Source organism: Aquarana catesbeiana, linkage group LG09 (assembly GCF_042186555.1).
Source record: "Aquarana catesbeiana isolate 2022-GZ linkage group LG09, ASM4218655v1, whole genome shotgun sequence".
NCBI lineage: Eukaryota > Metazoa > Chordata > Amphibia > Anura > Ranidae > Aquarana > Aquarana catesbeiana.
In genome coordinates this window covers 236,096,997-236,123,467 of record NC_133332.1, presented here as the reverse complement: position 1 = coordinate 236,123,467, position 26,471 = coordinate 236,096,997, and the positions used below count along the sequence as shown (strand labels likewise).

General features: G+C 44.1%; 1 protein-coding gene across 3 annotated transcripts in view; it reads left to right on the top strand.

Annotated features, from left to right (window-relative positions):
• Nucleotides 1-26,471, top strand: part of PNPLA7 (patatin like domain 7, lysophospholipase) — a 478,577-nt gene that overhangs the window by 141,734 nt on the left and 310,372 nt on the right. For all 3 annotated transcript variants that reach the window (XM_073599988.1, XM_073599989.1, XM_073599987.1), the window contains one exon: nt 13,256-13,414. In XM_073599988.1, coding sequence (XP_073456089.1) covers nt 13,256-13,414 — 159 coding nt within the window. The remainder of the gene's footprint in view (nt 1-13,255; nt 13,415-26,471) is intronic.

Here is a 26,471-nt window from a genome sequence, read left to right as displayed (position 1 = left end):
CGTCAGTGCTCGGGGAGAGCCAGGACTGCTCCGGGTATTGCTGCTCCCAGGCGGAGGCGTCGGGCATGTCAGGCATTTCTGTTTGTTTTTTTTCTTGCCTGCACATGTTTTTTCCCTGACGCCGCCGCCATCTTGGGAAGGGCAGTCAGAGGACTGCATCCGCCGGATGTGAGGTATCCGGAAGTGGGGCGGCATCCATGGAGCAGGCGCCAGGCGTCATTTCCGCCGGAAGCGCAGGGGGAGGAGGGAGGAATAGGTCTGGTGCCTATTTATTGCCGGTTCCGGTCCGGCGCACAGGTGCTATTGGAGTCCGGAACCGGCGTTTTCGCCACAAGCATCACGCTGCTGCCTCAGCATGGATTCAGGAACCGCAGCGAGTGGAACAGGCACAGGCACCAGCAAGGCCCAGGTAAGGAGCAGACTGTAGTTTCTGCTCAGCTTTACTGTGGGGTCTCTCTCTAGCCCTCTTCTCTCTAAATGTTAGTGAAGTTTGAGGGTATTTTTTCCCCCTGGTGGCGGAGGGGCCTGTCAGGGCACATGAGTCTGATAGCTTTTCTCACTGTGCACCTGTGGTGAGCAACCTTGAGTAATCAGGCTGACTCTAAAAGATGGTTTGTCTTTTTTCTCTCTCTTTTTTTCCCTTATCATGGCAGGCCAAGAGCTCTGACCCTGGGATTAGAAAGAAATGCCCTTCATGCAAAATTAAGTTAAATGAAGGCTGGAAAAAGGCTTTATGTCAAGCATGTATTGACTCCTTGGTGAGGGAAGAAACCACTTCCGCATGCAGTGATCTAATCGCATCTGCCAAAAAGGAATTGGATGCTACCATTCAATCCTTCAGATCCTCACTCACCTATCCATCTGCAAGTCAGCCCACTACCTCACAGTCCTCTCAAGGCTCACTGTTAGTCCCGGCAGTAGAGGCGGAAATGGGTCCTCTGAACCGGGAAGGGCTTTCCCCATCCCATTCTAATGAATCGAATGAGGATAGTGATGAGCTGGAAAATATGTCTTCCAAGTATAAATTGTCTTTGGATCAGGTGGATGGCCTTTTAAAGGCTATTTATGCTACTCTAGGCCTTGAGGAAGAGCATAAGGAGATGTCTTTACATGACAAGATGTATGCAGGGCTTAGTGAGTCTAAGTCCCGTACCTTTCCAGTCCATGCAGTGATTTCTGAAACAATCAGAAAAGAATGGGCTGACCCTGATAGGAAACCATTTTTCTCTAGGGCTCATAAGAGAAGGTTCCCTTTTGATGAAGACCCAGCAGCTCTTTGGAATAAGGTTCCAAAACTTGATGCAGCCTTTTCTCAGGTGTCAAGATCTACTGATCTAGCATTTGAGGACATGGGGATCTTAAAAGACCCCATGGATAAAAAAATGGATCAACAGCTCAAGCGGACTTGGCAATCCATTATGGGCAACCTTAAGCCAGCAATGGCAACTACTTGCATCTCCAGGAACTTGGAGTATTGGGAAAATCAGCTTAAAGCTCATATAATAGCAGATTCCCCTAAACAAGAAATCCTTGACTCCTTTTCTACCCTCTCAGCAGCCGTAGCCTATGTCTCTGATGCCTCAGCAGAGTCTATCAGGATGACAGCTAAGGCGGCAGCCCTTGCTAATTCGGTTAGACGGGCTTTATGGCTAAAGACTTGGCAAGGGGACACAGCATCTAAAAACAAATTATGCGGGGTCCCTTTTCTAGGAGACTTACTGTTCGGCCCTGATTTGGATTCAGTTCTGGACAGGACTGCAGATAAAAAGAAATCTTTTCCTGTCAAAAAGAAGAAACAACCAGTCAAACGGTTTTTTCGTCCTCAAAGGGCTCAGGAACAGAACAAGTCTCAAGAGAAAAAGAAAAGCTGGTCAGGGCAGAGGGGTAAGGGCAGAGGAAATGTCCTTTTCCATCCTCCTGCGTCAGCCAGCAAGACGCAATGACAGTCGGTTACAAGTAGGGGGAAGACTACAAGACTTTCTCCCCTATTGGGCAAGCATAACAGAAAACCAGTACATCCTGAATATGCTAGCCCAGGGTTACAATATAGAATTTTCAGATCTCCCCCTAGAAAGGTACTTGGTGACAAATCTTCCAAGAGATGTAACAAAATCCCTGGCAATGAAGAGCCTATTAAAGGATCTGATAGATCAGGGGGTTATGACTTACGTCCCTCAGGGGGAGCTTTATCAGGGATTTTATTCCCGTATATTCCTGATAAAGAAACCATCCGGAGATTTTCGGTTAATCCTAAACCTGAAACCGCTGAACAGATCAGTCCAATACAAAAGGTTTCGTATGGACTCCATCTTCACGGTCAAGAATCTATTGACGAGGGAATGCTTTATGGCATCAATAGACCTTCGAGATGCCTATCTGCATATCCCTATAGCCCCGCAGTCCCAAAAATTCCTAAGATTGGCGATAAATTTGGGAAAAGAGGTTCTGCACTTGCAATTCAGGGCCCTCCCCTTTGGCCTGTCTTCTGCCCCACGAATTTTCACAAAAATAATGGCAGAAGCGCTTGCTCCTCTTCGCATGCAGGGGATTGCGGTAATTCCGTACTTGGACGACCTACTCCTTTTTGCCCCCTCCAGGGAAAGACTGCTAGACAACCTCGGAAGGACCCGAGGTCATCTAGAAACCCTGGGTTGGATCATAAATCTGCAGAAGTCAAATTTCGTTCCAGCCCAGAAAATACTATTCCTGGGGTATCAGATTTGTTCAAGGGAACAAAAGATTTTTCTCCCAGAAGAGAAGAAGGGGAAAGTCCTGAAGGTGGTAGCGTCCTTGCAGGCAAGCCAGCAATTATCAGTCCGACAGGTGATGTCATCCCTAGGAACCCTAACAGCAACCATACCAGCCGTTCAATGGGCAAGGTTACATTTCAGGCCTCTCCAGAGCTTTCTCCTGAGAATATGGAATCACAGGTCAGAATCTCTGGAAGCAAAGGTAAAGATACCCACCAAAGTCAAGAGATCACTTTGGTGGTGGAGAAGACAGGAGAATCTGTCAGAAGGCCTGCTCTGGTCATTTCCAATAGAAAAAGTGGTAACGACAGATGCCAGTGTATGGGGTTGGGGAGCTCACTTAGACCAAGACTTCGCGCAAGGAATGTGGTCTCGGACAGAGGCAAGGAGGTCCTCAAATTGGAGGGAACTAAAAGCAGTCGCCTTAGCTTTAGATGCCTTCTCTCCCATCCTTCAAGGTTCTCATGTCCGGGTCCTCTCAGACAACGCCACTACCATAGCCTACCTAAACAAACAGGGGGGTACAAGAAGCAAAACACTTCAGTTGCTAGCTTCAAAGATCCTGGTTTGGGCAGAAAAGCATGTTCGGTCCTTATCAGCAGTCCACCTCAAAGGCACCTTAAATGTAGTGGCAGATTATCTAAGCAGAAGGCGGATTCAGGAATCAGAATGGAGCCTGAATCCGGAAATCTTTGCAATGATTACCAGGGCCTGGGGTCAACCGCAAATAGACCTATTTGCATCACAGGAAAATACACAACTCCCAGTATTTTTCTCTATTCACAGAAACGACAAGGCCCAGGGGACAGATGCGTTAATCCAGCCCTGGAACTTCCATCTGGGTTACGCATTTCCTCCTTTCCAACTTATCCCGTTGGTGTTAAGGAAGATACAGAGGGAGAAGGTGGAAGTAATCCTAATTACTCCATTTTGGCCAAAAAGGGCATGGTTTTCCACCATTCTACAGATGGCAGTCAAACCATTTTGGCGGCTGCCTCTCCGGCAGGACCTGCTCCTACAGGGTCCAATACAGCATCCGGGAGTGGCCAGTCTAAGCCTCACGGCCTGGTTTCTGAGGAGCAGTTGTTAAGAAACAAAGGTCTGTCACAACCCTTGGTAACTACCTTACTTTCCAGTAGGAAAATAGTGACCAGAAAAATCTATGCTAAATATTGGAAGGTCTTCAACTCTTTTTGTCATTTGACTAAGAGAAAAGTTAAAAATTTAGTGTCAATTTTGGAATTTCTTCAAGAAGGGGCAGACAAGGGATTGTCAGTCAGCACCCTTAAAGTTCAAGTAGCTGCTTTGGGAGTATTTCTAGAAAGACCAATCTCTTCTGAGCCCTTGGTTATAAGATTTTTCAAGGCACTTACCAGATCTAGACCAGCTCCGGCTAAGCACTTTCCCAATTGGGATCTATCAGTGGTCCTGCAAGCCCTTACAAAGGAACCTTTTGAACCACTACAAGGAATCTCTCTAAGGAATCTTACTCTTAAGACCTTGTTCTTAGTTGCAATAACGTCAGCAAGGAGAATTGGTGAGCTGCACGCCCTATCTGTTAAGAGACCCTTTTTAACCATCTACACAGATAGGATTATACTTAAAACCGATGCAGGTTTTTTGCCAAAGGTAGCGTCAGCACACAATAGGTCGCAGGAAATCATCCTGCCAACCTTTTGCTCTAACCCTTCGGGGGAGAAAGAAGGCAAATTCCACAATTTGGATGTAAGAAGGACTTTATTACAGTATCTGGAGGTAACAAGTAACTTTAGATCCTCGGATTCTCTATTTATACTTTTTTCAGGTAAAAAGAAGGGCCAACAAGCTTCTAAGGGGTCTATAGCTAGATGGCTTAAATCAGCTATTCTAGTAGCCTACGCTCAGTCGGGGCTATCTCCCCCGCTGGGAATTAAAGCACATTCTACCAGGGCTCAGGCCTCTACATGGGCAGAAATGGCTGGTGCCACCCCAGATCAGATTTGTAGGGCGGCTACGTGGTCAAGTTACCTTACGTTTGTCCGTCATTACAGACTGGATCTTCTGTCAGCCAGTGAACAGGCTTTTGGCAGAAAGGTCCTGCAGGCTGTGGTCCCTCCCTAAGTGGGTAAGTCTCTGTTATCCTCTCAAGGTGCTGTCCTGAAAGACGATAAGGGAAAAATCAAGTTAGACTTACCGGTAACTTGTTTTCCATGAGTCTTTCAGGACAGCAGCAACCCGCCCTTATTGTATTAAATTACTATGCTGTGACTAACCATATTCTGATTATGTGTTCCAGCTTGGGCCGGAGGTTCTCTACTACTACTGATGATAAGTGGGAAGGAGCCTCCTTTTAAAGTTTGGTGGAGGTGTGTTTCCTGTCAAGTGGGTGGAGCCACGCTCTCAAGGTGCTGTCCTGAAAGACTCATGGAAAACAAGTTACCGGTAAGTCTAACTTGATTTTTCCTGCTTGTGTGATTAGCCCACTGATTTTTCCAGAAGTCTGCACTAAGATGCAAGTTAGATTTCATGCATCCCCTGCAACAAAAATGTTATTTTTGGTGAGATGCTCCCAATAGGAACATGTCTAAAGGGATGTAGGCCTGGCAGCTTTCCTCGTTAGAGCTTTGATTTTGCAGCAGCTGGTTGATAATTATGAAACCACTCCCATTAGACTTACTCAGCACAGGGGCACAGAGGAACAGACAGGGATTTCTTCAAAATAACAAAAGGTAGGAATCTGCAGCAAAGTTTGTTAAAATCCTTGCAATGTACATAGATCACTCAAGGGAGAATGTTTTTTTTCCTCAACAAAAGTGGAGTTACGCTTTAAGTTGCTCTCATTGGGTTTGGGGTTTTGCCTCTAGACAGTATAATGCTGGAGATCTGGGGAATCCTAGTCACACGAGTGGATTTTTCAACTTTTACACTACTTTTACACTACTTTTATACAGGCACTCAGTGCTTCTGCTGTTAGACTCTAATTTTAGAAATAAAAGTTATGTGGATATAACCGGTTCATTGTCAAGGGGAGTCTTTTTATCTATTTTTTTGTAGGTATAAAAATATCAGTATAAATGTAAAATACTTATTCTCTAAATAATTTAAATATTTGTTAATGTTTAAAGCGGAGGTCCACCCACCGCACAAAAAATTAAAAGTCAACAGCTACAAATACCATTTAACCACTTGCTTACTGGCCACTTAAACCCCCCTCCTGTCCAGACCAATTTTCGGCTTTCAGTGCTTTCACATTTTTAATGATAATTACTCAGTCGTGCAACACTGTACCCAAATGATTTTTTTGTCCTTTTTTTCCCCATACAAATAGAGCTTTCTTTTGGCGGTATTTGATCACCTCTGGGTTTTTTATTTTTTGCACTACAAATTTAAAAAAACGAAAATTTTGAAAAAAAACAAAATTTTCTTAATTTCTGTGACATTTATACTGCTACATATCTTTGGTAAAAATAACCCGAAGTTAGTGGAAATTATTTGGTCTGTGTAAAAGTTTTAGAGTCTACGGTGCAAATCATAAAAAATGTATCGCATCTGATGTACTGACGGCCTATCTCATTTCTTGAGACCCTAACAACCCAGGAAAGTACAAATGCCCCCCAAATAATCCATTTTTGAAAAGTAGACATTTCAAGGTATTTCGTAAGAGGCATGGTGAGTTATTTGAAGTTGTAATTTTATCCCACAATTCTTTGCGAAATTAAGATTTTTATTTTTTATTTTTTCTCGAAATTGTCATTGTGATAGCTTATTTCTCTCACATGGCATGTGCATACCACAAATGACACCACAAAATACATTCTGCTACTCCTCCTGAGTATAGCGATACCACATGTGTGGGACTTTTTCACTGCCTGGCCACATACAGAAGCCCAACATGCAGGGAGCACCATCAGGTGTTCTAGGAGCATAAATTACACATCTCATTTCTCATCACCTATTACATCACCTATTACAATTTTGAAGGCACTGGAGCATCAGGACAATGGAAACACCCACAAAATTACCCCATTTTGGAAAGCTAACACCCCAACGTATAATCTATGTGGCATTATGAGTCTTTTGAATGGTTCATTTTTTTCCCCAAAGTTTTTGGAAAATGTGGAAAAAAAAAAATGAAAACGCATTTGTTTTACACAAACTTGTCCGTTTATAAGATATCTCCAACACATAGCATTTAGATAGCAAAAATTACACCCCAAAATACATTCTGCTACTCCTGAGTATGGTGATACCACATGTGTGAGACTTCTACACAGCCTGGCCACATACAGATATCCAACATGCAAGGAACACTGTCAGGTGTTCCAGGGACACCATAGCATGCACATACCAAGAATTACACCCCAAAATACATTATGCTGAGCAAAGCGTAAACAAAAGATTACCTGTGGTTGTAGTAGCGCAGTTGTACACAGGAGGATAGCACTGGTCCAGGCAGTGGGCAGGGACTTGGTCAGCAACGGCGAACACAATTGTCCAGGCAGCAGGCAGGGATACTGTCCATATACAGTCCTGGGTCAGAGCAGGCAAAGATATTGTTAGAAGTGCCAAAAATATTCTGGTAGTAGGCAGGAACATGTGGTGTTGTCAGTGCCACAGGCAGAGACATAATGGCAGTAAGTTCTACAGGCAGCGGGCAGAAGTAGGGCCTTGTTCAGGACAGAATGGGGACAGGGGTAGAGGCTTCTCCCACCCAAATCTCTTTAAAGCCTCCGAGTCTCCAGACCCTAATCTAGGAATGAGAAAACAAATAAAATTGTTTTTTTCATCCAGAAAAACAATTCCATAGCCCCTCACATATGTGAAACCCCTGTGTTGAATCCCACTAGTCCAGTAGAAAGGTACAAGATCAGTCCATGAGGCAGGCAAAAAACATGGTCAAACAGTCCAAGGTCAGGTCCAGATCAGGAAGAGGTATGTACAGAATCGTTAGGCAGAAGCATGGTCGAATAACAGTCCAGGGTCAGTTCCAGGTCAGGCAGAGGTATGTACAGAATCGCAGACAGAAGAGTGGTTGAATAACAAGCCAGGGTCAGTTACAGAGCAGGCACCGGCATATGGGGTGTGAAGGTGTGTGAAGGCAGGAACTGAGGATTACGTTTACCATACTTCACTAATAATTTATTGAAGTATAGTAATGGGAAAAACATTCACCTATGCAGAGGCCTGGTTGAGAAGAACATTGGGCACAATAATAAGATGTGTCTCTTCTGACTCCTGCTCTGGTACACACCTTACATTTTTTTTTTTATGTCGTTGGCCTGTTGGTCTGGGAGGGATTTTATCTGGAAAGTGGCGTTCGGAGAGTCGACTAAGAACATCTGATCAAATGTTTTATGGTGGGCCATTCAGGAATATAAGGGCAGTGAAAACTTCCTCCTGGTAGCCAAGGAAACCTTTGGGATTTTGGGTGGAGTTGCGGTAAATGACATATGAGTTGTATATGGCCAATTGAAAAAAATAAATTGCGACTTTTTTACACCAATGGTATGTTCGTCTTGTGGCAAGGTATGGTTCGAGCACTTGGTCGTTGAAGTCGACTCCCCCCATAAAAAATTATATTCATAGATGCATTTTGGTTTTTGGATGGGGCCATTCCTTCTGGGGATTTCCACGAAAGTATCATTGTGGATCGAGGACCACATGTAGACATCCCTTCTGTCCCTCCACTTCACTGCCAAAAATCTCCTTGTTTCGCAGACTTGCCGTTTCTCCTTTTCTCAACTTATTGACAAGACTTTGAGGAAAGCCCTTCCCATTCTTTTTTACGGTGCCACATGCTGGCGTCTTCTTCCGGTGAAGGTTGTGGAACAGGGGCAGTGATGTGTAGAAGTTGTCTACGTATAAATGGTAGCCTTTCTCCAGTAGGGAGTATATGAGGTCCCAAACAATTTTCCCGCCTGATCCCAAGTAGTCTGGGCAATTAAGGGGTTGCAGCTGGGTGTCCTTCCCTTCGTACACTTTGAAGGCATATGTGTACCCTGTGACTCGGTCACATAATTTGTATACCTTCACTCCATAGCGGGCCCTTATGCTGGGAATAAATTGTTTGATTTTAAGCCTGCCACTAAATTTAACAAGGGACTCATCCACACATATGTGTTGGTCCGGGGTAAACCGCTGGGGGAATACTTCAGAAAAATAATTTAGTAGTTGCCGAATTTTGAAAAGCCTGTCATCATTTGGGTCATTTCGGGGAGGCCACTGGGTATTATCATTGAAATGGAGGAACCTCATTGTCATGGGGTATCTGGTTCTGGGCATTACCTTGGAGAAGATTGGCATGTGGTGGATGGGGTGGATTGACCAGTAGGAATTCAAAGTGTTTTTTTTGGTGAGTCCCATACAAAATGTGAGGCCTAAAAAAACCTTCAACTCCCCCACTGTTGGGTCTCTCCACTCGTAGGGACGGGCATAATAGGACGTTGGATTATTTTAAATAAATTGCTGTTCATAAAGGTTGCACTGGGCCACAATTGTTGATAGCATGTCCTCTGTAAAAATTAAATCAAAAAAATTGATTGGGGAAAAATTCTCCGTGTCCACCTGGACTCCTGGCTGGGCCGTGAAAGAGGGGGAATGTTGGCTTCTCCTGAATTAAGAGGAAGCCACAAGGGGTTCTGAAGGGCATAGGGAAGGCTGGCATGGGTCCTTGGCCTTTCTTGCCGTGGTACTGCGGTGCTGGTGGATGGCACTACGGTGCTGGTGGATGGCACTACGGTGCTGGTGGATGCCACTGCCTCCTCACCAGAACGCCTTTGTTTGGCTGGCAGAATATCTTTCTCCTCTGAGTCACTCAGTGTTCCACTACTGAGGACTGGCTCATAATTTACGTCTGACTCAGAATCTGAGTTTGAAAGGGAATCTGAAAAAGAGAGCTCCCCGTTGCTCTCATCGGCCTGAGAAAGTATTTGGTACGCTTCCTCGGCAGAAAAGCATCTTTTGGACATGGTTGCTGGTGGTTATGCGACTACACAGGTGTGTGCTACGCCTGCACTGCTGGTGGATGGCACTGCCTCCTCACCAGAAAGCCTTCGTTTGGGCAGAATATCTTCCTCCTCTGAGTCACTCAGTGTTCCACTACTGAGGACTGACTGCTGGTGGTGATGCGACTACACAGGTGTGTGCTAAGCCTGCACTGTTGGGCACTGATGAGGCGGCACTTATGAGCACAGATGTGCACCGATGAGGCTTCACAGATGTGCACCGATGAGGCTTCACAGATGTGCACCGATGAGGCGGCACAGATGTGCACTGATTGATTACACAGATGTGCACTGATTACACAGATGTGCACTGATGAGGTGGCACAGATGGGCACTGATGAAGCTGCACAGGTGGGCACAGATTGATTGCACAGATATGCACTGATGAGGTGGCACAGGTGGGCACTGATGAGGTGGCACAGGTGGGCACCGATGAGGTGGCACAGGTGGGCACTGATGAGGTGGCACAGATATGCACTGATTGCAAAGATGTGCACAGATGGACACTAATCACCGATGGCACAGGTGGGCACAGGTGGGCACAGATCCCAAATAGGCACTGTACTGATGGGGCACTGTTTGTGCACTGTTTTAGCACTGTAATTTCTGTTAACACTCACTGGAACACAGATCGCTGTCATATCCTCTCTCTCTCTCCTCACATGCGGTCTCTGTGTGAGGAGAGAGCCGGCAATGAGAGATGATCTCATATGTTTACATTTGAGATCATCTCGCATTGGCCACGCCGATCGCGCTGTTAACGGCCGCTGTGATTGGCCACTTACAGCGATCTGTGACTGGCTGTGTCCAAGGGACATGGCCAGCACAGAATTTCCCCGATGCGCGCTCAAGAGCGCGCACTGGGAGCGAGGAAAGAGGAGGCCGCCATATGACGGCCTCCCGGAAATTGAGGTCCGCGCTGTAGCCGTCATTCGGCTATTGCCTGGACGTGAAGTGGTTAATATATCGACACTTACCTGTCCAGGGAACCCGCAATGTTGATACTCCAGCCGATCTTCGGATTGGCTGTCGGGTGCAGCCATAGGCGGTAAGGGGACCCGGCAGTGAAGCCTTTCGGCTTCACAGCCGGTTCCCTACTGCGCATGTGCGCTGCGCCTTCTAATTGGCCCAGCGGCGGAGGAGGGGGGCCGAGCTTTGCCGCGGCGCCGTCTCCGTAACAGGTCCCAGTTTCCCCCTCCCCACCTGAAAGGTGCCAAATGTGGCACCAGAGGGGGGGGGGGGGACTAAGTGGAAGTTCCACTTTCGGGTGGAATTCCGCTTTAAGAACAAAACAAAACGTCTCTTTGTGCTTTTTAATTGTATGTGTGCACATGTGGAAAGCCATATTTGCTGTACAGGCTCTGTCCCTTGCTTAGTAGTGTAGCACACGGGTGCAGAGGCCCGTACACCACACAAGAGCTGCAGCATCATATCCAAGTCTGACAGGCATGTATGGACTGGTGCACTTCCCTTAAAGCTAACAGTTTGTGTTCAGGGCCGTGCACCCGTCGTTCCATGTCTGTTAAACTCAGATGTACTGTATGGGTGAGTCAATAAGGTCTGTATGTCTGTGTTGACTAACATGGGCTGCCTGCACACTGTTCCAGAAGCTTGTACAAACTGCTGTTGCACTATACATGGACCTCTGTGCGCTTGTGAATGAGCCCCAAACTCTTTTTTTTCTCTCAGTGGATATCAATCAGATTACTGAGTTTTGTGCTGACTGAAGACCATGTTTTCCTATTCATAGCTGCCTATCTTGGCAGCAGTTTGGCCACTAGAGGGAGAATCTTCAAACCAGTAAAATAAATGTCCTCATTAAAATATGGAAGACTAAGCAAGTAGAAAAGTTACGTCAACAATTACTTTTTATGAAATGATTTATTAACACCGTTCACTCACTGAAGTGCTCCATTGTTTCCTTTTAAATAACACTCCCGTGCCCAAACCTTCAAGCATACCGTGTGATGAAATAAAAGGAATTTGCTGACAGTATATTGATGTCAAAGAACTGATTAATTGCATTAGTTCAGAAAAGAAAATGAATATATATTTCCAGCTGGCAACTTACAGAGGGGTCTTTGGGGAGGACCGATGACGTACGACTGAATTCAGGCGTCACATTTGTAACATCTGTGCCTTTCCTTATTCACATGGTATAAAATCTCTGGGGACCCCAGACTTTTTCTGATCTGTAAAGATCAGTCTGCTTGCTAGATATGCAGTCTGCCTCAGTTCTTAAATAGCATAAATAGGAACTCAATAATAGGTGGGTATATTGAGGCTGATTCAATCTAAATATGTATGCGTTGCAGCAAGCTTCTCAGCAAGTCTTCACTGAACACCTAAAACACTCCAAAGAATATTTATAAGCCTCACTGATGTAGTAGAAGTTGTGTGTTTATGTAGACTCTTAAGCCCAACATGAGCCAAACATTTTTAGGTTATGATAAAGTGGGTAATGGTTAACACCTAATTTTTTTTTTTTTTTTTTTTGTGGTCGGTGAAGGAGATTTAGCCCTCTCTTCATGTTCAGAGGACATTCTGACTCAAAAGGTGTCAACAGGACAGGAATGAAAATGTTTCCACAGTTAGGACACAATGCAGTAAAAACTTGACTTGACTGAGTTTCTATCACATTTTTCCATTGTATATATTATATAATATTTGATTTTTTTTTTTTCTGTAAACATTTCCATGTTTTTATGAACTCCTGATTTATTATTGTTTGAGACCAGAGATTTGTATGGAATACATATTTTAATATTTTTGTAGCCCTGATGAAGGGGGACCCATATAACCCCTGAAATGTGTTGGCTCACCTCTATTAAGACAAAAAGTATCCTGGGCTTTTTCCAGTTTCGCTTTTCAATCTTCTTCCAGCTATAACAATCTGACAGAGGTTGTAACCCTTGCTCACTATATCCAAAACTAAATTAAAAAATGATTTGACTTTAGCTGTGCAAATGAGACATGAACTTCTGAAAGATCCCACTTTAGCTGGAGGAACTATTTTGAACTGACATAGGTTTTTCTAGTTTTAGTTTTTTAGTTTTTTTAGATTTTAGTTTTTTAGTGTTGGGAAGGGTTATGATGTTTGTCAGGCTTTTAATTTCGCCTGTGTCCCTGTAACACAGATCTCCCTTTTCGTAAGTATTGTCCCTGTGAAGAAAATTGAAGGGGAATTCAAAATGTTATGGTTGTCAACAGATCAGAATAGTCTTCAAAAGGGGACATCTGTTCTGATGACAGCTGTCAAAGGTGGAATTTGTAATCCCATTTGAGAGGTTTTCTACTCGCATCTCTGGGTCATGGAGTGAAGGAAAATCTCCTCGACAGGAACACAAGCAGCCATAGGAGCCTGAAGGAATTTCTAACACTGTCAAAAACGAAAAGAAAATACTTGGCTTGAAGTACCATTTTGAGGTCCACTTTAGTACGATGTCTCCTAGCAGGCTTGTTTTCTTAATGATTGTAATTAGTTCTTAACCTAAATCTTATAATGGTCTTTAACCCTTGCAGCCTATCCTGAAGAAATCTGTGACCGTGACGGAAACCCCTTCTGCTGTCTATCATTACAAGGAGGAAGATCTACTCATCCCAGAGTTTAGTGTCAATAGACATCTCAATGCAGTGTTTGAGGCTGCGAAAAAGGACCTTTCAACTCTGATAAAGCTAAAGGTAAGTTTATTTTGCAACCGAGAATTGCTTTCTGAAATATGCATGGCTGTGGTAAAGGAAGGCCAGCAGGGGTTGCTGCTGAGCTGTTCTACAATATGAAGCTTTATATTATATTCATGCCTCCAAGGCACAGAAAAGTGACCATGCTACATTTTCTATTGCTTAGGGATCCAGATTTTGGCACTGCGTCATGTGACAAGTGCATTGGCCTTTCATACAAGCAGTTTTTAAATAGCAACTCACTCTCTAGTCCAGAGAAGTTCTCACTGTATAGCTTTTGCTGATATTGGGTCAGAGAGGTCATAATTCAGATTTGGGTGAATTTAGGAGGCTGCACTTAGGTGACATATAGCAGCTATGGAATTAAGAGCCTGTAAGGTCTACTGGTGCCTTTAAGGTTCGGTTCACATATGAGCCGCATGCGGCTCACAGCAGGGATCCGGTGCATGCTGGTTCACGGTTTCAGGTCTGATTTCAGCTCAAATTTTGGGCTTAATTCGGACCTGAAACGGGCTAAAAGATGCACAGCGGTTTTCTGCAAAACGCACCAGACCTGCTGCGGGGATCCCGCATCCAATTCTTAATGGTGTGAACCTGGGCTAAATGTATGTTGGATGTTTGCTAATGCAGTTTGTTCATGTGTGTCCTTTGATGTCGTTATCTTTGAGAGTGGCCTCCTATTTATAATGAAGGCAACCTGTTCTGAGAGAACTATGTAGGCTACCATTGGCGACCTAAACTTACTAGTCCCCCAGGTGCAATGCTGACCTTTTGGCTTTAACCACTTCAGCCCCGGAAGGATTTACCCCCTTCCTGACCAGAGCACTTTTTACAATTTGGCACTGCGTCGCTTTAACTGCTAATTGCGCGGTCATGCAATGCTGTAACCAAACGAAATTTGCGTCCTTTTCTTCCCACAAATAGAGCTTTCTTTTGATGGTATTTGATCACCTCTGCCGTTTTTATTTTTTGCGCTATACACGGAAAAAGACCGAAAATTTTGAAAAAAAATGATATTTTCTACTTTTTGTTCTAAAAAAAATCCAATAAACTCAATTTTAGTCATACATTTAGGCCAAAATGTATTTGGCCACATGTCTTTGGTAAAAAAAATGTCAATAAGTGTATATTTATTGGTTTGCGCAAAAGTTATAGCGCCTACAAACTAGGGTACATTTTCTGGAATTTACACAGTCTTTAATTTATGACTGCCTATGTCATTTCTTGAGGTGCTAAAATGACAGGGCAGTACAAAACCCCCACAAATGACCCCATTTTGGAAAGTAGACACCCCAAGGAAATTGCTGAGAGGCATGTTGAGCCCATTGAATATTCATTTTTTTTGTCCCAAGTGATTGAATAATGAAAAAAAAAAAAAAAAAAATTACAAAAAGTTGTCACTAAATGATATATTGCTCACACAGGCCATGGGCCTATGTGGAATTGCACCCCAAAATACATTTAGCTGCTTCTCCTGATTATGGGGATACCACATGTGTGGGACTTTTTGGGAGCCTAGCCGCATACGGGGCCCCGAAAACCAATCACTGCCTTCAGGATTTCTAAGGGCGTACATTTTTGATTTTACTCCTCACTACCTATCACAGTTTTGAAGGCCATAAAATGCCCAGATGGCACAAACCCCCCCCAAATGACCCCATTTTGGAAAGTAGACACCCCAAGCTATTTGCTGAGAGGCATGTTGAGTCCATGGAATATTTTATATTTTGACACAAGTTGCGGGAAAGTGACAATTTATTTTTTTTTTTTTGCACAAAGTTGTCACTAAATGATATATTGCTCACACAGGTCATGGGTATATGTGGAATTGCACCCCAAAATACATTCTGCTGCTTCTCTTGAGTACGGGGATACCACATGTGTGGGACTTTTTAGGAGCCTAGCCGCGTACGGGACCCCGAAAACCAATCACCGCCTTCAGGATTTCTAAGGGTGTACATTTTTGATTTCACTCTTCACTGCCTATCACAGTTTCGGAGGCCATGGAATGCCCAGGTGGCACAAACCCCCCCCAAATGACCCCATTTTGGAAAGTAGACACCCCAAGCTATTTGGTGAGAGGCATGGTGAGTATTTTGCAGCTCTCATTTGTTTTTGAAAATGAAGAAAGACAAAAAAAAAAATTTTTTTTTTCTTTTTTTAATTTTCAAAACTTTGTGACAAAAAGTGAGGTCTGCAAAATACTCACTATACCTCTCAGCAAATAGCTTGGGGTGTCTACTTTCCAAAATGGGGTCATTTGGGGGGGGGTTTGTGCCACCTGGGCATTCCATGGCCTCCGAGACTGTGATAGGCAGTGAAGAGTGAAATCAAAAATTTACGCCCTTAGAAAGCCTGAAGGCGGTGCTTGGTTTTCGGGGTCCCATACGTGGCTAGGCTCCCAAAAAGTCTCACACATGTGGTATCCCCGTACTCAGGAGAAGCAACAGAATGTATTTTGGGGTGTAATTTCACATACTCCCATGGCATGTTTGAGCAATATATCATTTAGTGACAACTTTGTGCAAAAAAAAAAAAAATAATTTGTCTCTTTCCCGCAACTTGTGTCACAATATAAAATATTCCATGGACTCGACATGCCTCTCAGCAAATAGCTTGGGGTGTCTACTTTCCAAAATGGGGTCATTTGGGGGGGTTTGAACTGTCCTGGCATTTTATGCACAACATTTAGAAGCTTATGTCACACATCACCCACTCTTCTAACCACTTGAAGACAAAGCCCTTTCTGCCACTTTTTGATTACATGAAAAAATTATTTTTTTTTGCAAGAAAATTACTTTGAACCCCCACACATTATATATTTTTTTAAAGCAAATGCCCTACAGATTAAAATGGTGAGTGTTTAATTTTTTTTTTTCACACAGTATTTGCGCAGCGATTTTTCAAACGCATTTTTTGGGGAAAAAACACACTTTTTTACATTTTAATGCACTAAAACACACTATATTGCCCAAATGTTTGATGAAATAAAAAAGATGATCTTAGGCCGAGTACATGGATACCAAACATGACATGCTTTACAATTGCGCACAAACGTGCAGTGACAACAAAATAAATACATTTTTAAAAGCCTTTAAAAGCCTTTACAGGTTACCACTTTAGATTTACAGAGGAGGTCTACTGCTAAAATTACTGCCCTCGATCTGACCGTCGCGGTGATACCTCACATGCATGGTGCAATTGCTGTTTACATTTGACGCCAGACCGACGCTTGCGTTCGCCTTAGCGCGAGAGCAGGGGGGACAGGGGTGCTTTTTTTTTTTTTTTTTTCTTTATTATTTTTTTGCTTTTTTATCTTATTTTAAAACTGTTCCTTTCATTTTTTTTTTTTTTTAATCATTTTTATTGTTATCTCAGGGAATGTAAATATCCCCTATGATAGCAATAGGTAGTGACAGGTACTCTTTTTTGAAAAAATTGGGGTCTATTAGACCCTAGATTTCTCCTCTGCCCTCAAAGCATCTGACCACACCAAGATCGGTATGATAAAATGCTTTCCCAATTTCCCAATGGCGCTATTTACATCCGGCGAAATCTAAGTCATAAAATGCTCGTAGCTTCCGGTTTCTTAGGCCATAGAGATGTTTGGAGCCACTCTGGTCTCTGATCAGCTCTATGGTCAGCTGGCTGAATCACCAGCTGCATTCTCAGGTTCCCTGTTGAGACAGGAGAGCCAGAGAAAAACACGGAAGACGGTGGGGGGGGCATTCTCTCCCACTGCTTGTAAAAGCAGTCTAGAGGCTAATTAGCCGCTAGGATTGCTTCTACATGAAAGCCGACCGCTGGCTGAAAAGAATGATACCAAGATGATACCTAAACCTGCAAGCATCATTCTGGTATAACCACTCAAAGTCGTGAATGCTGTACCTGAAGACAAAAATATGGTTAACAATAAAGCACAGTAAACGGTAAAGTATAAAAAATTGCAGACCTGAAAAGCAAACATGATAAAACATAATAACAATAAAACATTGCAGAATAGAATACAGTAAAAAAGAGCAGAACAATAGAGAGAATAGAGAGAGAGAGAATAGAGAGAGAACAATAAAACGACAACTATTATTTTTTATTTTATATTTTTGTTTGTGTTTTTTTTTTTTTTTTTTTTTTTTACACTTTTTTTGTAACTGTAACTTTTATAACTGTAACCGGTTCCAGGTTCGGGTCTCTCAAAATGCGATGGCATCTTGGGAGACCCTGTGAAAGTGTGTCCTAGTCTGTGCAATGCTGTACCCTACGCTAATACTCAACTAGTGAATGGTAGCGTTCAAAACATTCACCAATGCAAAGACCAGGATTGTCAGGACAGGAGGGACAATAATAGCGGGTGTCACGCCTATATCCGCGCTTGCTGCAGACATAACATCTTTTTTGGGGGGGGTTCGTTGGGTAGGGGTACTCGGGAGGACATAAAAATGCCTCTCATGCAGCCGACTGCATTTGGTTGGGGATGTGAATGGGGGAAGTACGGGCGCTGCAGAAGTGGTGGGTTCCCAATTAGGATTGGCGAATGCAGCAGGAAGGGCACTATGGGCATGACGGGCCTGTGTTTGTCTTCTTGGTGGCAGCGGGACACTATTTGTGCTTGCCACCTCACCAGCTTGAACTGCACTTATGGGACTCGCCACGTCACCAAGTGTTACTGCAGTGCTGGTTTGACTACGACCGGGGTGTACTAGGCCGCTGGCGCTTGCCAGTTCACCAAAATGCTACCAAAAAAACTGTTAACGATCGCAGGGATCAGGCCTGACTCTGCGAACGCTGCAGTTATGCGTTTAGTGTTTTGTAAGTGACAGTGATCGATCGATACTGCACTTGGGTGGGCTGGGCTGGGCCGGGCGGAGGGGCAAAACGCAGGTGCTAGCAGGTATCTGGGCTGATCCCGCTAACACTGCGTTTTTGGGAACCCTAAACTGCTGGGGACGCCAGTATAGATCTGATCGGATCAGATATTGATCAGTTCAGATACTATACCACTAAGGGAGGTGTACAGTGCGTGCGTGGGTGTTAGCGCTACTGGCACTAACCTGACGCTGCCTGGGGCTGGTGCTTGCCAGTTCACCAAAACGCTACAAAAAAACTGTTAGCGATCGCAGGGATCAGGCCTGACTCTGCGAACGCTGCAGTTATGCGTTTAGTGTTTTGTAAGTGACAGTGATCGATCGATACTGCACTTGGGTGGGCTGGGCTGGGCCGGGCGGAGGGGTAAAACGCAGTTGCTAGCAGGTATCTGGGTTGATCCCGCTAACACTGCGTTTTTGGGAATCCTAAACTGCTGGGGACGCTAGTATAGATCTGATCGGATCAGATATTGATGCGTTCAGATACTATACCACTAAGGGAGGTGTACGGTGCGTGGGTGTTAGCGGTACTGGCACTAACCTGACGCTGCCTGGGGCTGGTGCTTGCCATTTCACCAAAATGCTACCAAAAAAACTGTTAGCGATCGCAGGGATCAGGCCTGACTCTGCGAACGCTGCAGTTATGCGTTTAGTGTTTTGTAAGTGACAGTGATCGATCGATACTGCACTTGGGTGGGCTGGGCCGAGCTGGGCGGAGGGGCAAAACGCAGGTGCTAGTAGGTATCTGGGCTGATCCCGCTAACACTGTGTTTTTGGGAACCCTAAACTGCTGGGGACGCTAGTATAGATCTGATCGGATCAGATATTGATCCGATCAGATACTATACCACTAAGGGAGGCGTATGCTGCATGCGTGGGTGTTAGCGGTACTGGCGCTAATCTGACGCTGCCTGGGGCGACGCATATCACCGCTGGGCGATCAGGGGGCTAAATCTTTATTCGGTAATAAACGGCGGGTGCCCTGACACTATAAAAAATAAACAAACTAACCAGCGTCACCCGTAACGGTTATACAGTGATCAGTGGTGAAAGGGTTAACTAGGGGGCAATCAAGGGGTTAAAACATTTATTAGATAGTATATGGGGGTCCCTGTCGCTATAAAACTCTGACGGCGAACCTAAATATTTACGTCCCTAACTAGCATCACCAGCGACACTAATACAGCGATCAGAAAAATGATCGCTTAGCGACACTGGTGACAGGGGGTGATCAAGGGGTTAAAACTTTATTAGGGGGGGTTAGGGGGGTACCCTAGACCTACAGGGGGCCTAACACTCACTGCCCTGACACTGTAACTGTCACAAACTGACACCAATACAGTAATCAGAAAAAAAAAAAAAAAAAAAACCTGCTTGGTGTCAGTTTGTGACGGGGGGGGGGGGTGATTGGGGGGGGATCGGGGGGGGGGATCGGGGTGTTTAGTGTGCCTGGCATGTTCTACTGTATGTGTGTGTGTTGGTGCACTTACATTGCAGTCTTCTCTCCTCGGCCCGGAACAGAAAATACCGAGCCGAGGAGAGATGACATCATTTCCTCTGCCTCTGTGTACAATACAGAGGCAGGGAAATGATCCCATTGGCTGAGAGCGATCGCGAGGGGGGGGCCACGAATGGATGGCCTCCCCCTCACCTCCGATCGCCGGGGGAGATTTGCCGACCGCCGCAGGCACCGGGGGGGGGGGGGGTCCGATCGGACCCCCCACCCGCGGGCAGGCAAGGACGTACATATACGTCCTTTTGCCTGCCCGTGCCGCTCTGTCGACGTATATAGTCGTGCGGCGGTCGGCAAGTGGTTAAGGACCTCAAGTATTTGGCTGGTGAAGCTGGAACTCCTGACCTACTTACCTGCGTCAGGCCAGTGATCTGGAAGGTATCAAAGACAATGGGGTTGATTTACTAAAACTGGAGAGTGCAAAATCTGGTGCAGCTGTGCATGGTAGCCAATCAGCTTCTAACTTCAGCTTGTTAAATTAACCGCTTCTGGACCAGCCGTCGCAGTTTTACTGCAGCAGGCTAGCTCCCCTGCGTAAAATCACGTTACTGTATGTGATCTTGTGAGTTCCGGATAGCAGGAGCGCTGCTGCACAGCGGGGGTGCTGATGCTCGTGGCCGACTGTCGTGATGACCGCCGGCCACGAGCGATCGTCACCAGGAGACACAGAAAAGGGACGAGTGTGTGTAAACACAGACTTCCCTGTTGTGTTCTGACAGGAGTGACAGATCCTGTGTTCCTATTAGCTAGGAACCACGATCTGTCACTTCCTGTAGTTAGTCCCTCCCCCTTCAGTTAGATACAGCTCCCAGGGAACATGGTTAACCCCTTCACCGCCACCTGGTGTTAACCCCCTTCACTGCCAGTGACATTTTTACAGTAATCAATGCATTTTTAATTGCACTGATTGCTGTATTAATGCCAATGGTTCCAAAATGTGTCAAAATTGTCCGATGTGTCCGCCATAATGTCGCAGTCATGATAAAAATCGCAGATAGCTGCCATTAAAAGTAAAAATAAATAAATAAAAATGCTATAAATCTATCCCCTCTTTCGTGGACGCTATAACTTTTGCGCAAACCAATCAATAGACGTTTATTGCGATTTTTTAATTTATTTTTTTTTTTTTACCAAAAATATGTAGAAGAATACATATCGGCCTACACTGAAGAAAAAAAATTGTTTTTTTATATATTTTTGGGGGATATTTATTATAGTAAAAAATAATGCGTTTTTTTCAAAATTGTTGCTCTTTTTTTGTTTATAGCGCAAAAAATAAAAACCGCAGAGGCGATCAAATACCACCAAAAGAAAGCTCTATTTGTGGGAAAAAAAGGACATCAATTTTGTTTGGGTACAACGTCGCACAACCGCGCAATTGTCAGTTAAACGACGCAGTGGCGAATCGCAAAAAGTGCTCTGGTCAGGAATGGGGTAAATTCTTCCGGGGCTGAAGCGGTTAAGCTTTGACAAAAAAAAAACCATGGAAGCTGATTGGTTTCTATGTACAGCGGCACCAGATTTTGCATGCTCCAATTTTAGTAAATCAACCCCATTAAATGCATAATAGGCAGGCAGCTAGCACTGCCAGCTTATGTTCTGGGTGGAATATAGAGGCTGTCGATACTGACGTAGCCTGAAAATGTTTTCTGCCTGACTGGCTTGCTCATCGGTGCTTTCTAAATTGCCATACTGGAAAAACATGCAGATGGCCCACACCCCATACCATTGCTTTAAAAATAAAACCTGTGTGTTTATAAAGCATATCGATGTGCTTTACAAGTTCGCATAATGTTGGGAGCTATTCTTGTAAATGGAAGAGTAGTAATGGGGGGGAGAGCTGGTCAGCCTAGGTAATCTGTCAAAGTCATTTGACTAGCTCTCCTCCAGTGGCCTACATTTTATGAATGAGCTGAAAAATACAGGCCCTGGATATGTGAATATGCTAAACTAGTTCCACAACAAAGCTGCTCAATACGTGCTACAACAATAAGTGCATTTACAAATTTGTATAAGAATAAGCATGAACAGCGCTAGGAAAAATACATAGAGAGTGAACATAAACAAAAAAAAAACAAAATCTGTGTCAATGTGTTACTTCTCCTGATAAACTAAACACTTGTGCATCAAATACATCCATTCAAGTGCTGGTTAGGACACCACTGAAAACCAACCCGGTACTTCAAATGTAAACATGGCTATTGTGGTCTCAGCCAGCGCTGCTCCGGCCACTCCCTTTGCCGTGTTTCACCCCGCCCACCGGGACTTGGTCAGACTGGTGGGAAAGATGAGCAGGACAAAGGTTTTTATGTGCATCATTGTCCGTGAAGGGAAAAAGAAAAACGGGTGTATGCAATGAAAATAAATTGATTCCAGAAGGGAAAAACAAAAGGAGAGAGGAGAAAACCTAAATGAATAAGTAATGATTTTTTTCTTCTTATTATTATTATTATTATTATTATTATTATTATTATTATTATTGTAGAATAATTGTATAAAGTAAAAAATGAAAAAGAAAGTATATGAAAGAAGATGCAAGTGAATGTGAAAAATAAATAAAACAAATAAAAAATGTGATATGAAATCCATTTTACTTTTTTTTTTTTTTTTTTTACCACAATCACTTGCATCATCTTTTATATACTTTCTTTCTTATTTTTTTACTTTATACTATTATTCTACAATAACAAAAAAAATATTAATTACTCATTTATGTTTTATCCTCACTCCTCTTGTTTTTCCCTTCTTGAATCTTGATCCATTTACTTTTATCACATACCTGTTTTCCTTTTTCCCTTCACGGCCAATGAAGCACATAAAAACTTTTGTCCTGCTCATCCTCCCCACCACTGTGACCAAGCCCTGGTGGATGAGGCGAAACGTGTTAGAGGGCCTGGCTGGAGCAGCGCTAGCTGAGGCAGCACACAGCCATATTCACATGTGAAGCACCGGGTCGGTTTTGAGCGGCGCGCTACCCTGCATATGTCTACACTTCTGGATTTGTGTTATGATGACAGCTCCCACTCTCTGAACACCAGTAGGGACATCTGCTATCCTCCAGATTTAAGCGGCACTCTTTACCTGATAACATCTATTCAAGAGACCTAGACGTGTGCAAAACAGTCCCAAACACTTATGGTGCATTTTTGACTGTGTGCATGCTTGAGAGGCAGTCCACTGTGCTCCAATGTGCAACGAAGACCATCTGTAGTGCCACATGCTTCCCTTCAAAATAAAGACTCAATAGAGAAATGTGACCCTATGCCAAAATAGGTCAAAGAACACTTTTTGATGTAAAGACCATGGACCACTGCCAATAACTCAGATTCGCCAGGATCCAGTATTCCAGCCTTATACTTTCACCGACTCATATGCAGAGGTAGAGAAAGCTGCAAAAAACACATCATTGCACACTAATATTTATTTGAGTATAAAAAATTCCCCCTTTTGATTATTGCACTTGCATATAAAAGTGCCCAGACATGCAGTCGGTACAAGGAACCTCTGCTGTTGCACACCCGGAACCTGCATGCGCTCCAACTCTGGGGAAAATATGTCACCAAATGTGATATAGACGTCCATAATCCCTCACGTCTCTGCTGAGCCTTTTATTTTGGGGGGGGGGGGGGGGGGGGCGGGCAACGCACACCATTGAACCTTGAAGCAGGTGAGCTACAGCAGCAGAAAACCACCGGGTACCACTCCTGTTAGCTAAGAACAGGAAATTGAGGCTACAATTCGCACAGGCTCACCAAAATTTGACAATAGAAGTTTGTAAACACGTTGCCTGGTCTGATGAGTCTCGATTTCAGCTGCGACATCGGATTGTAGGGTCAAAATTTGGCATAAACATGAAAGCATTGATCCATATCGCCTTGTATCAACAGTTCAGGCTGGTGGTGGTGGTGTAATTGTGTGGTGGATATTTCTTTCTCGAACATCACGGGACACAGAGCCACAGTAATTACTGATGGGTTATATAGGTATCACTGGTGATTGGACACTGGCACACCCTATCAGGAAGTTCAACCCCCTATATAATCCCTCCCCCTTGCAGGGATACCTCAGTTTTTACGCCAGTGTCTTTTGAACCAATAAGTCAGATTCCTTTGGTCTTGTTGACAAGGAAATTAATTTTTCTGGTGGCCATCTCTTCTGCTAGAAGAGTATCAGAATTAGCAGCTCTTTCCTGTAAGGAGCCTTATTTGATTATACACAAGGATAGAGTGGTACTACGCCCTCATCCTAGTTTTTTACCGAAGGTGGTTTCTGATGTTCATTTAAACCAAGACATTGTTCTACCTTCCTTTTTTCCAGATCCCTGTTCTCCGGAAGAGAGATCTCTACATTCGTTGGATGTAGTAAGAGCAGTTAAGGCCTATCTAGGGGCAACTACTCAGATCCGCAAGACGGATGTTTTGTTTGTGCTGCCAGAGGGTCCCAATAGAGGACAGGCAGCGTCAAAAGCTACCATTTCTAAATGGATTCGACAGTTGATCATTCAAGCTTACGGTTTGAAACAGAAGATTCCTCCGTTTCAGATCAGGGCACATTCCACAAGGGCTATTGGTGCTTCTTGGGCAGTGCATCACCGGGCCTCTATGGCTCAAATCTGCAAGGCCGCAACCTGGTCTTCAGTTCATACATTCACCAGATTCTATCAGGTGGATGTGAGAAGGCATGAGGATATCGCCTTTGGGCGTAGTGTGCTGCAGGCAGCAGTACAGGGTCCTCAGGTCTGATTGCACCCTACTTGGTCGTGGTTCCCCCCCCTCAGGTAGCATTGCTCTGGGACATCCCATCAGTAATTACTGTGGCTCTGTGTCCCGTGATGTTCGAGAAAGAAAATAGGATTTTTTAAAACGGCTTACCTGTAAAATCCTTTTCTTTCAAAGGACATCACGGGACACAGAGGTCCCGCCCCTCTTCTAATACACTATATTGCTTGGCTACAAAACTGAGGTATCCCTGCAAGGGGGAGGGATTATATAGGGGGTTGAACTTCCTGATAGGGTGTGCCAGTGTCCAATCACCAGTGATACCTATATAACCCATCAGTAATTACTGTGGCTCTGTGTCCCGTGATGTCCTTCGAAAGAAAAGGATTTTACAGGTAAGCTGTTTTAAAAAATCCTATTTTTCTTGGCACACTTTGGGCCCCTTAGTACCAATTGCGCATCGTTTAAACGCCACGGCCTACCTAAGTATTGTTGCTGACCATGTCCATCCCTTTATGACTACAGTGTACCCATCTTCTGATGGCTCCTTCCAGCAGGATAATGCACCATGTCACAAAGCTCAAATTATCTCAAACTGGTTTATCGAACATGACCATGAGATCACTGTACTCCAATGGCCTCCACAGTCACCATATCGCAATCCAATAGAGCACCTTTGGGATGTGGTGGAATGGGAGACTCACATCATGGATGCTATCATGTCACTATGGACCAAAATCTCTGAGGAATGTTTCCAACACCTTGTTGAACCTATGCCATGAAGAATGAAGGCAAAAGGGGGTCCAACCCGGTACTAGCAAGGTGTACCTCAAAAAGTGTCCAGTGGGTGTATTTCTGTTGAATAGATGTATTTGATGCACAAGTGGATAGTGTATAAGGAGAAGTAATTAAGACAGATTTAATTTTTTATTTTTTTTTTCCTTTTGATGTTCATTCGTTATGTCATTTTCAAAGCACTGTTCTTGCTTATTGTTATACATGTCATAGTAAAGTGCCGATTGACACAACACCTTGCTGTGTCACACCGATTTAACACCTACTGATTTTCTGACATGCCTTCCAATGTGACTCCCCTTCATATCCGTGTTTGTAATTGTGTTTCCGTAACTCTATATTGATATTGTGTTTGTTATTTTATCCCCCCTGTGTATTTTACATAGTAGGTGAGGTTGAAAAAGAACACACGTCCATCAAGTCCAACCCATGTGTGTGATTATATGTCAGTATTACATTGTATATTCCTGTATGTTGCTGTCGTTCAGATGCTTATCTAATAGTTTCTTGAAACTATCAATGCTCCCATGCTGAGACCACCACTTGTGGAAGGGAATTCCACATCCTTGTTGCTCTTACAGTAAGGAACCCTCTACGTAGTTTAAGGTTAAACCTTTTTGCTTCTGATTTTAATGAGTGGCCACAAGTTTTGTTAAACTCCCTTCTGCAAAAAAGTTTTATCCCTATTGTGGGGTCACCAGTACGGTATTTGTAAATTGAAATCATATCCCCTCTCAAGCGTCTCTTCTCCAAAGAGAATAAGTTCAGTGCTCGCAACTTTTCCTCATAACTAATATCCTCCAGACCCTTTATTAGCTTAGTTGCCCTTCTTTGTACTCGCTCCATTTCCAGTACATCCTTCCTGAGGACTAGTGCCCACAACTGGACAGCATACTCTAGGTGCGGCCGGACCAGAGTCTTGTAGAGCGGGAAAATTATCGTTTTATCTCTGGATTTGATCCCCTTTTTAATGCATGTCAATATTCTGTTTGCTTTGTTAGCAGCAGCTTGGCATTTCATGTCATTGCTGAGCCTATCATCTACTAGGACCCCCAGGTCCTTTTCCATCCTGCATTCCCCCAGAGGTTCTCCCCCCAGTGAGTAGATTGCATTCATATTTTTACTAACCAAATGCATTATTTTACATTTTTCTACTTTGAACCTCATTT